Source organism: Rhynchophorus ferrugineus, unplaced genomic scaffold (genome assembly GCF_030347505.1).
Source record: "Rhynchophorus ferrugineus isolate W39M unplaced genomic scaffold, kcgeb_rfMv2 rfM3, whole genome shotgun sequence".
Taxonomy (NCBI): Eukaryota; Metazoa; Arthropoda; class Insecta; order Coleoptera; family Curculionidae; genus Rhynchophorus; species Rhynchophorus ferrugineus.
Genome location: NW_027472582.1, coordinates 24,050,274 through 24,062,499, shown reverse-complemented (window position 1 = coordinate 24,062,499; position 12,226 = coordinate 24,050,274). Strand labels below are relative to the sequence as shown.

The following is a 12,226-nucleotide window of genomic DNA, read 5'->3' as shown; positions in this document are numbered from 1 at the left end:
AATTGCGTATATTCCCCGCAATTATTATCCCGCCGACACCAAAAATAATTATAAAGTTATTTTTGAATTTAATTACGTCCAGATTATTAATTATAAACGCCGATTACAACGTGCCAAAACGGTGAAAGTGTTTTTTGTTTGCTAAATATAAATATTGCGAACGTCTTCTCTCCCACAATCACACCATTTCCTTCAAAATATTGATTTGGCAAATTCTACTTAATTTATTATTTTGATATAATAGATCAAATATATAACTTAGTTGATATATATGAGTTTACTATTTTGCAGGACACAGATTCAAGCGAGAGTTTCATTTTGAACAATGTTTTATCGGTTCATTAGAAATTAGTGAAGTGTAAATATGAGGTTATACGAAACTATCAAATCGACTTATCGTTATAAAATCAACAAACAGCTGCACGATACACAAAAAATGGATCTACAAAATTATTAAAAATGTCGATATCAAAACATGAAGAAACGATTATTAAATCACATCAGCGTACAAGAAACCAGAAGAGTGAAGCGAACTAAACTCTGTATGATTTCGCATAATGTTAAAGTTAACTATGGAAGTTGTAATGATTTGTTAAAATTTAAAGACGATCCAAGTGAACCTAAGTGAGAAAGACGTGCAGCATAGGCAGAAATTGCAGCACATGGCTTTGGAGAACTTGTTGAACTATTCAGCAGGCATCGTAGATAGAATAACGGAATCGAACTAAACTGTATGACCTAGCATAATATTAAATGCAATTTCAACACCAACTTAGTTTAACTTTAGTTTTGGAAGATGTCGTACCGTCGTACCCAGTAATTTATAAGAGTATGAATCAAGAATACTAGGCATATGCAAAAATCAATAAAGACATCGGTATAAAGTCCATTGGTAACACGCATATTCTTACCGCTATACAAAATAGTTTAAAAACCCGATTATTTCCGTATTTCTGTACCTAAGAAGTCAAAATAATACATATTTATTCAGTACAACACAACTTAGGACAATGAACCTCATCATTATGGATTTATAGAACAAGAAAAAAACCGTGATATTTGATTAAAAAAAGCTAGAAAAACACTAGACGATTTAATTGGACTGGACAGTTTAAAAAGATTACATTGTACAGTTATGTTTATGATTCGATTTTCAATTCTTACATTAAATTCCACTCATCCTATCATTAGAGTATAGCTCTGTGAAAACAATTCAAATTAAATAATAGGAAAGATGTTGCTTTCCATTGTCAAAACATCTGCAGAAACACTTCTTCGGCAATCTGACAACGATTAGTTTCAACAAATAAAAACTATAATGCAGTACAAACTATGACAGACAGTTGACGGTGGTAAATACCGTCACCGGCACTAGACAGAAGAAAAAAGTTGTAAAAATATCGTTGGAAAATATTGAGGCAACTATCGTAGACTTTAATATCCGCCACAAGGATATTACCTACATTGTCTATCATTCAATTAGATATAATACGTGACGGTGACAATTATATTTTTACATTTAATTCGACAATTTTTTTATAATTTTGATTTTAGGATGAACAATTTATGTGAAATATAATAACTAAAAGCCAAAAAAATATTAATTCCTGAAAAAAAAACGGATACAGATTTAATTATAACAATGATAAAAACGATGTTTCCCTTAATAAATAATTACGAAAACTGACATTATATCGTGAATTTTAAATGCCAACGATTGTTGTTAATTACAAATATTACAGGTAATTTACAAGGAAAGACTATATGACTTAAAATGATTTCATACGATCCATTAATCTATTGAATAATACGAGCTAAAATGAGGGAAAATACGTCCAGCAGAAAACAGACCCACACAGAGCAATGTTTATCTATTAACACCGATTTGCATTTTGTATACGTACAATAAACACAAAGCGAATAGTAAACATAATATCCTAAACCATATCAATTAGCTGAATAGGATGAATTAATACCATCACTAACCAACATTGACAGATGAGCCTATTGAACTTAATTATAAAATAATTCATCTAGTTCGTTACGTTATATGATCCATTTAAATCATTGTGCTTAAAATAGCCAAAATTTCAGACAGCATATAGTTAAAACAGTATTTACTACTACCGAATTACCTACTATTTTTGTTGTTTATATTCGCCAATAAATTTACATTTGAATGTAAATATAATCCAAACTATATTCTAGAGTTGGTGTTAGGCATTGGAATAAATTCGTAGCGCCTTGAAGGAAGCTCCCTTACTAACTGTACCTTACAGTGTTTGTACGATACAATGTTTATTTTTGTGTTTTTGCGTTTGTTAATTTGTTACTTACAAAAAAGAATTAAATTCCTTCAGAGAATTATTACCAGTGATGAAAAATACATCTATAGTGACAATTCCAAGAGTGGAGAGTACTCAGTTAAACATACGGAATTATCAATGTCAGTTACAAATTCAATACCTGTATTCATTGGGTTTAAAAAATTGTGATCTACAATGAACTGCTAAAACAAGATGAATTCATAATCTGGGTCGCTATCGACTAAACAAAACATTGAAAAGTTTGAGCCAAACATTGTTCGCTATCACTAGTCAAATCAGTAACAAAAATTTCAATCATAACTTTACCACTACGAATTATTTACACGAGTAATACAATTTAAGTATACTCACTACGATCTCCCTCTCAGCGACAGAATAACACATGTGATGGTCTAAACTTACCTGAACACGAAAGAATATATATTATTATTAAATAATTAATTCACTAAAAGCTTAGAGAAATCATAAAAAACGAAACATTGATATTGAAGTATAATAGAGATAATACCTCCAAATTTTGTATTCGGTTCGTGTAAAAGTTTCTATTTTTAACATCCATAAGTATAAGAAGATGTAAAAGTTATTGTAATGACATACACAAATATTAAGAAATACTAATTAACAAACGATATACTTCGTTATATTATAATCGCTAGCATAACATACTAAGAATATACTATATTGCGATCATCGAATACGAGTTCGTATCAAGGTCATTTCAGACCACTAAATATTTCAATAACAAAATTAAAACCATGAACTAGCCTGAAGTGGTTTTAAATGTCTTTATTCGGATTCAGTAATAGAATTTATATGTTAGTTATTGAAGACATTTTCGACTTGACAATCTATAACAATATAAAACATTATGTAAACTAGATGCTAATTGAACCCTGCTATTAGTATACATTATATTTCTTATATATTTCTTCTTTCTGTCTTCCAAAATAAAATAAATATAAAATATTGACATCTGTTCCTTCCTAATGAAAGGAATCATTTCTATTAATATCTAATTTCGTTAATATTCATCTCATTTACACATACTCGTTAATATCTTCTAAACTATTCAAACCGTAAAGACCTATTCAAAATTAAATTAGAAAATATTTGTGAAAGCAAAATGAAAATGATTTTGCAATGAAATCGAATAGTACAATCCTATAAAACAAATACACATTCATATTAGTATCAGTACTAACTATTTATATATAAGTAAACCTCATGCAATTAAAATGAAACATGAATAAACATGAAACTTGATCAATCATAAAACAAAATTTCATTATTACTATTTACCATTTTAAGAATTACACACATGTGAGATATTTTCAAGTGTGGTATGTTCAAAATCCATTGTAGCTAATAATAAGCGATAATACAAATTTAGAATAAATTATAATTGCTGGGTATACATGCTACGTGATGCGATGATAATTCCATCATAGTCATAGGGTGATGATCCATTTTAAGTACTTGTTTTTAAGCGGTGGCAAGTGCATTTATTTTAAGCTTTCATTTAGTTTAAAAAGAGAACGAATAAGCAATATTCTTGTGGTATTACTGGAACCAACCTATTAATATTTTCCATTCAGGAAATAAAATCGTTTAAATAAAATAAAAGTCAAAACATATTGGCCATATCAACCTTAAAGAAATCTATACATATATAATATTTAGACTAAAAAAAAACTAAAACTAAGTAGTAATTAGCCTAATTATTTGGGCATTGTACATTATATTTTAGTAATCAATATTTTATTAGTTAAAAACCAAAAATTGTATTACCTGTGCAATAATGATTTATTTGGACATTTAGTAAAGAAAGAGTATTGTACATTCAATGTTCATACATTTACCATTTACCATAATACCACTTCGTTCCATATCCGTATGATTGTTTCATAAGACATCTATGACATTCATCCTGACTTGATAACACTCTAACAACTCGAGAAACGCTGCAAAATATTTCTCACAAAATTTAATGACATTAAAAATTATAATGGTTATTAGATAAGTGCGGAGAGGCTTAATGCTAACACTAAGTCAAAATTCAAATTACATGTCAATAGCGTCTTACATACTACAATTTTTGAGGTTTTAGAATAAAATAATACAAACAGCCCATAAATAAATATGGCATATTTCAAATTTCCAGTGTTCCAGACCAAAATGGACAAAACACAACCAGTGAATAATAAAAATCCCCAGGTCTCTTTATCATGTGATCTCTTCTTTCCTTAGAAAAACTAATCTAAATCATTATAAATATCGTGCTATATTAAAATCATTTTAATAGGTACATTAATAGGTAACAATGGCGTGTACGGGTTGGACCTATAAATATATCCCTAAAATATATGGAACGGGTGGACGTATAGTTTCGTACAACAGATTTATTAGCCATCAATACATTTTTCGACGTGACGTTTAAGGCTCGGAGAAATTCAGTATCATTTCACTATTGCTGTGTATCGTATAATTAAAAAGGTAACTTCCCGTTTAACAGGTTAATTACATTAATTCACCATGAATTACTAAATAAAATGATTATCTCTTAATAATTCTCAAATGAAATTTGGTCACTAAGTTAAGATATTATATAAAATTGCACAGTGTGTCTATGTCGTATGAAAACATACTGTAAATACCATTAAATGAACAATTTCTAGCAATATCTCAATTATTTTATTATTGTACACGTTCAAATACATTTAAACTACAATTTCATTTATTACAAGTCATTAAAACATACAGAGATGTTCAATGGGGAAAAATCAAAATTATTTATACAAATGCTACACACCACAACTTCACATACAAATAAACGTTTATTGGTTTCCAAATCCGTCTAGACAATAAACAAAAACGCATCTAGCCAATCGCTAAAACATTTTACGAGTAGTAATTAAAGTCGCGAATTTATAAGGAAATATTCCCCTACGTGAATTTCTCCGCACACTAACTACGCGGCACCAGAAAACGGCAGACAAACGGTACGTTTAATAAATCGAAACTAAACAGAGGTTTTACCGTTAACGTGAACATTTTTTATTTACTGAACTTACCACAATATCTTTACTAGCATCATAATAAGAACATATAAAATATATATATTATGCAACAATGAACAGCCATCATAAAGGAAATAGTTTTCAAAATAAAAATATCACAATCCGTTTGTATCCTTTCACTTCTCTTCTGTATACGATATCTATTTTCCACCTTAAATTTAGCTTATTCTTTATGCTTTACCAAAATTACTGCACAATTTTAATTTTGAATATCATTAATATGTGACCAATTATACATTTTTAATAAAAGTTAAGTTGCAATCATTACAAATAGATTAAGATATTCATATATAATCATAAGCATAATTCATTATTTTCAGATCTATAAAGCGAATTACTGCTGCTAAATAATACAAGGAATATATAAATAAAGTATAATATAACTTGTTCTGATAATTAATCTTAGTCACTCCTACACTTTCTACAAAAACGAAATTTTGACTTCGAAAACTAGATTTTAAAACAAATTACAATATTATTAGCAAATTTCATAATAGTGTTAAAATATTGTTCTTTTGTATGATTATAAAATATAAGATAATAAAATAACTAGATATTATAATATTATAGAGTATCCTTTTTACCAACTAAGGTTTCTCTGTACTGGACCTACAATTTAACGTGGGCTCCGAACCACGGTCCTTGACATCAAGCCTTCCGATTGGCGAGGACCAACTTAGAAATCATCCCAAAAGACATCCGGTTTTACCCAGACAGGTTACTAACGTGACTGCGATCTTTTTCTTGCCTAAGGACAATAACGAACATAAATTTACGACTAGGTCCCAATAAGATTCGAACTGTCCTGTCACCTTTATCATTGTGTCAACCAAGCCGGCTAAATACTCAATTATATTTTTTTAACATATATAAAATATGAGTTTTCCCGTTATTCAAATGCCTTGAATAATATATACATCGATTCACCCTCTAACTTTAATTCAGTCTAGTAATTTTTTAATTTAAAATTGATTAGAAAAACGAAAAATATATTGAAAATAAGTATTAACTGTAAGTTCTCATATGGAAATTTATAAAGACCTAACATTTAATAACAAATTTAGTAACCCCATGAAATAAATAAATAGTCAAAATTAATTGGCGGAATGAAGCGGCAAATGCAATTACTGAAAAGGAAATACAGCTGTCACAAATCATGTTTGAACAATAAACGAAAAACCGAGCGGAGAGTAACATCATTTTAAAAAGCCTTAAACTGTGTCTATGAAAAACTAACAAAGGCAAATCGAAGATACTTCCTGCAAGATAGAAAACTGATGTCGTAAAAGGGGAAACCCGATATCAAGTTGTTCCGTTCGTGCTGTGCATGCACAAACTATAAAAGTTTTGTGTATAAAACTAAAAGATAAACCGCGGCTTTTCAGAAGGGAAGTATTGGTTTTCTCTTTTATTTTCTCGTGTTCCTAGTTGCCAGCGAAGAAACGACAAGCTGACGGGCATTTTACGACCAAATTTTAACTGTAATAGGTTGATGTGTTCGCCTCTGACAATAACAACCCTTTTATTGCTTTAATGATTACTAGACTCAGTGCGCATTTTTCTTCTAAATGCCCAATCATTTTTAAGGGGGTATTGTAGTTTAAAAATTTGAAAAAACATACTTTTTATATTTTCAAAATTTAACCCTTAAAAGAATAATAAGCCCTTAAGGAATCTTAAAAGCTTGAATTATTTTTGGTCACATAGCTGATTAACGCGGCATCTAAAAACGAAACCTTAAAGGCGTTATCCACAAAACTACTTTTTGGGAACTGTTTTAAATGTTTTATTTAAAGATAATTGAACGCGTAACATTATTTACAACACCGAATAACAATCCATCCTCTTTTATTCTTGGTAATTTATGAAGATATGATGGACCAAATCATTATCAAGTATCAATCCTATCACATTTTGTATGCGTAACTGTAAACACATAGATGTCCTAAAGAAACTGGAACTCACGGTACCTAAAGTTATCTAAATTATCATTTAATAAAAATAAAAGCTGTATTTATTGTAAATGCATATCGGTCAAATATAATCTTCTCTATTAGCAACTCTATTTGGATAAAAGCCAATAATGTTTAGTAAGCTTTTTAACGAAAAACTTAAAATTACGATCAAGAGAAGTTAAATAATATCAAGCGAGGTGAGAAGGTTCATTGCATTGACAGTGTGGGTTACACAGAAAACCACATTATCAAATAAGGTAACATTTGATAATATTAAAATAATATATACGAAATATATATATATATATATATATATATATATATATATATATATATATATATATATAAAATTAAAGCTTTTAATATCTATCTTTGGCGACCAATAAATCAAATTCGACAATAATTCACAGGTCTATCAACACATTTACGGAAAACACAAATACAAATGATAAGATAAGTTGTTGGTTTATTGATACAGGATTTACATGAATAAATAAAAATACAGCTGTCGGCAAATATAACGAGAAATATGACATTTTTGTTCTTTCTGTAGACACATTTAAAGTGACAAATATACTTAATTAGTAATGAGAATTGTAGATACCAGCTGCAACTGAATAGCACGACAGTTTGATTATATCGAACCTTGATTCGTCACAATCTATTTCTCACCTTGTAATTTATTACCTGTGAAAATAAATAATCGCCAAATTTCATACCATTGTATCACTAAAGTTGAGAAACGAGTTATTTATTCATGCTATAATTGTTCAGTTTGTTCAGAATCTGCCCGACAAAAACTAATAAATCAGAGAAATTACTTTCGTGACACACCAAAAGAAATATAGTGTTTATTTAAATATAGGTTATATTACAAGGAATATGTAGGTAATTTTAATTACAGATTTACATTTCTTACTTGTATGGACAATTTGATTTAATCAATAATGAATGAATAATTCTTGTTTTAGTCAGAGTCATCTATGATTAAATCTTAAAAAATAAATTTTATTTATTTATTTATTTAAACCCGTAAGCCTCTTGGGCTATTTAGGGCGAATTACAATACATTATATGAACATCAACAGCTTACAATACTACACAGTAGATTATAAACAGTAAAATATATACAATAAAATTTTTCAATTTCACAATCATACATGTATATTACAAGTGTTGAAGTAGGTCTATGGTCTTTAGATCATATTAGTCAATCAGCAGATTCAGTTGCTTCTCATAAGGACACAAATCACATAAGGGCGGGCTCTGTCCCTTCAATAAATAATCAATCCTCTTGACTTCCCATAATTTATTGTTTTTTATTAGAAGGTCCCATTCTAATTGGGTCAATAGCCTATTTAGGCCCTTCATATAGACTTTGGCATCATTTTTGCTGAACAGTTCCTTTAACTTGATCGACTCCTCTTCGCTACTTGCCAGATGGTTGGCTCTTTGCCTATTTAGGCCCTTCATATAGACTTTGGCATCATTTTTGCTGAACAGTTCGTTTAACTTGATCGACTCCTCTTCCCTACTTGCCAGATGGGCGGCTTTTCTGATCTCTGGAAGGTTAATTAAGTTAAAGATGAGATTCGGAAAATAATTGTAAGAGGAATTGTGTTCGTGGATTACCATTAAACGATTAACAGAATAAACGCATATTTTTATTGTGGACTTTTTATTTTGATGCAAAAAAGCGGAAGAATTGTTTCACCTTCCAGTTTCATTACCAGATTTGGTTTCCTCTGATATTTGACAGATATTCCTTTATGGCAGGGGACCAGAGGTATGTTATTCTTACACTTCTAAATTGTAACTTTGTCTGTATCTCTCTGATGTATGTGACCAGAGGGTGGACTGCCCTTGCCTATCTTAAACTCTCTAGGGAACTCATACTATACGATACTACTAGTATGGATTCGCTAATCCGTGATTCTTCCAAGACAGATAGAGCCATATATATAGCCAGCAGCTCCGCGGTGAACATGCTAGTCAATAATGGAAGCCAAAAGTGTCTTTCGAGTGACTAGACGTATAAGAAGCACCCACAAAGTTCTCACGTTTTGAACCATCCGTGTAGACGATAAAATGATTTGAATAGTTCTCTTCCATTATCTGTCTAAAGAAGCTTTTTATTGTAGAAAGACTATTTGTTTCCTTATTTAGAGCCTTCATAGAGAGATCCATGTGTATTCTTGAGAACTGCCATGGTGGTATATTAGTGATTCTACATTTTGCATCTGGGATCACAATCATTAATAGTTTACATATCCTCTAAGATACATATCATAAGATTAACGAGGGGCTTAAGTGCCTCTTCCTTATATTGGTCCAGTTTGTCTTAGGTAGGAAAAAGGTATTGAACTGGTCGAACTCTGGACGGAATTTGACGGAGCTTGCATAGTTTAGTAAAAATGTGGAACGCTTCACAATTTTGCGTGTCATCCTTGCGCAGGGGCCATGCTAATCTCCTCTGTATCGTTCCAATTTTAGTATATGTACCGCCGAAGCGAGTACTTAAAAAATAAAAACTTGCTCATTCAAAATTACGTATTTAAACAAAAATCATTATGTAACATTAAAGAACACAACATTATATTTCTTTTAAATTAAAACTGCAACTGATGTTTTTATTAATGACTGTTTCAAGAGCTGACTGTTTCATGACCCCGACTGTTTCAAGAGCTGAAAACATGCTTCTAATATATCACTTTGTATACAAATTTTGTAAAATGTTGAATACACAATACATTTGAATTACAAGATAAAACAAATTCAGCACAAAAACTTCTGAAATGTTGATTAAACTAGCATATACTAGCTTCTTTTAAGCACCAAAAAATTACTATTACATCGTCTAAAATTAATTGTAGTAATTTTGCAGAATTACAGCAGACGAAAGTCAAAGTCCTTCAATTTGGCCAGAATACGACCGGAAAACAGACTAAAGCGAAATTATTTATAGCGTAAACTCGCCAGCTACACTTAAAACTGAAATAATGAACCAATTTAGAACCAGCTTCAAGAAGCTGCTATTTCGGATTCCGTGGATAATAAGATCCTAAATTAAGTGAGGGTATCCACTATGAACGGATTTCTCCATCTATAAATATAGCGAATGTTTTTTTCCGAGATTATACAGATTTGACAGAAATGTTATTAAACTTTTTACGAGCTGATAGAAATCAAATCTAATAATATAAAAAATGAAGATTTAATCCTTAAAACCTAAAAAAATAATGCACCGAAATTATTAGTATAAATGAAGTATTTTAAACTTGAGTAATCCAGTATTCAGTCAGGTATCTCGGGAATATGGTGCAAAATTTTTTTTTAATTGTGTTTTAAGTCACTTAAACATTGGGTTCTTGCATGTATTTTGACAAATTAATGTCAAGAAACCTAACCTAGCTGTTAAATTACTTTTCTGTATATAAAATAACAGTTTTCCATTGGGTATTATTGAGTTATTCAATAGACACGTTCAGTAAAAAATTGAGCTGTATTTTATAACCATAGAACAGTCAAAATTTCATATTCAATGTTCTTTTGTGAAATTCGAAGAAATCTGCTGCTGAGCACTTGCCTGTAAGACCAAAAAGTTCACAGATAATTAAATGATATGAAGAGAAAACCCAGCTGTGACTCTCAAAGACACTTTAGACCCTTTCTCTTTTTTATAGGTAAAAAAAATTATCAGAATACAGAATACAATGCAACTAATAGTTAAATACAATAAAAATGTAAACAAATGTACTTTTGCAAATTATTATTCCTACTAAAAGATTTCCTTATTAACGAAACCAAAAATTAAGTAAAACTTGAGTAGTAAAAAGTAGCTAATAAAGCTAATTAAAAGTTTTATGAAAAGTATTAATTTTTTTTAATATTATTAAATATTCATTACAATTAGCTGTAAGAGCCTGTAACAATTAAGCATTATATTACAAAAGACTTATAGAATGACATTTATTGAAAAACAAAGACACAAACTAATTTGCACCAAGATTTTCCTCCTTAGACGAATATAACCGTACATATAGGAACTCCACATAAATATAATAGAACTATCTTAAGGCTAAAGACGATAGAAAACAAACTCTGCATAGCATCAAAAATATGTACTTTTTCAATAATGAAAAAGTGGTCTTCTCTATACATCAAAAAATAATAAATAAATCATATTAAAATTAAATAGAAATAATAAATTTTAAAGTATCTCTAATGTCAACAACAAAAACTAATACCAATGCAAAAGATAAAAATGCAAAACCGCGACAACCATACAAATGTGGATATTACAATCTTCATCGTTCTACATCCGCTGTATTAAAAAATTTAATTTTTATTTGAATTTGTTGACTGACCAACGGTTTGATATATAGATATCGAAACAAATACCGAAAAATACCGCAAATTGGAAAATAATTGCGGCTCGATGTTGTCACTATCAAATGCATGTTTCAATAAAATAAATAATATTAGATTAAAACCAGGAAAGCTTTAGTACAAAAGCTCAAGCATCAATCAAACAGTTCAGAAAACTACATTTCAGTAGCAGATACGAGCAATTTATAACCACAACCGTCTTTAAGAAGTGATTATTTAGATTGCCTAATTATTTAGACTCAAGTGAAATTACAATATAATTTCAGATAACACACAAACTAATATAATGTAATATAAATGACAAAATCTTGATATACCAGAGCTAAAAACTGATTTTAGAACTATTTAGCTAATATGTAAACATTAGGGTTGGGAACTACTGACTGAAAACGACTACCGACTGTTTAGTAATTGATCTACTTTTTGATACTTTTTCACTATCAACTAGTTTCAGTTACTATTTCACGTTTATTCGAGC

The 12,226-nt window shown here is 29.7% G+C and overlaps 1 protein-coding gene and 1 non-coding gene across 15 annotated transcripts in view; both read right to left on the bottom strand.

Annotated features, from left to right (window-relative positions):
- LOC143192891 (maternal protein pumilio) overlaps nucleotides 1-12,226 on the bottom strand; it is a 434,284-nt gene that overhangs the window by 382,554 nt on the left and 39,504 nt on the right. For 3 of the 14 annotated variants that reach the window (XM_076398665.1, XM_076398671.1, XM_076398666.1), the window contains exon 5: nucleotides 2,679-2,729. The exons of the other annotated variants lie outside the window; for them this stretch is intronic. In XM_076398665.1, the coding sequence (XP_076254780.1) occupies nucleotides 2,679-2,729 (51 nt within the window). The remainder of the gene's footprint in view (nucleotides 1-2,678; nucleotides 2,730-12,226) is intronic. 14 annotated transcript variants of the gene reach the window in all.
- LOC143194497 (U6 spliceosomal RNA) lies at nucleotides 9,770-9,876 on the bottom strand. The gene has a single exon (XR_013005338.1). It is a non-coding gene; the product is annotated as a U6 spliceosomal RNA (small nuclear RNA).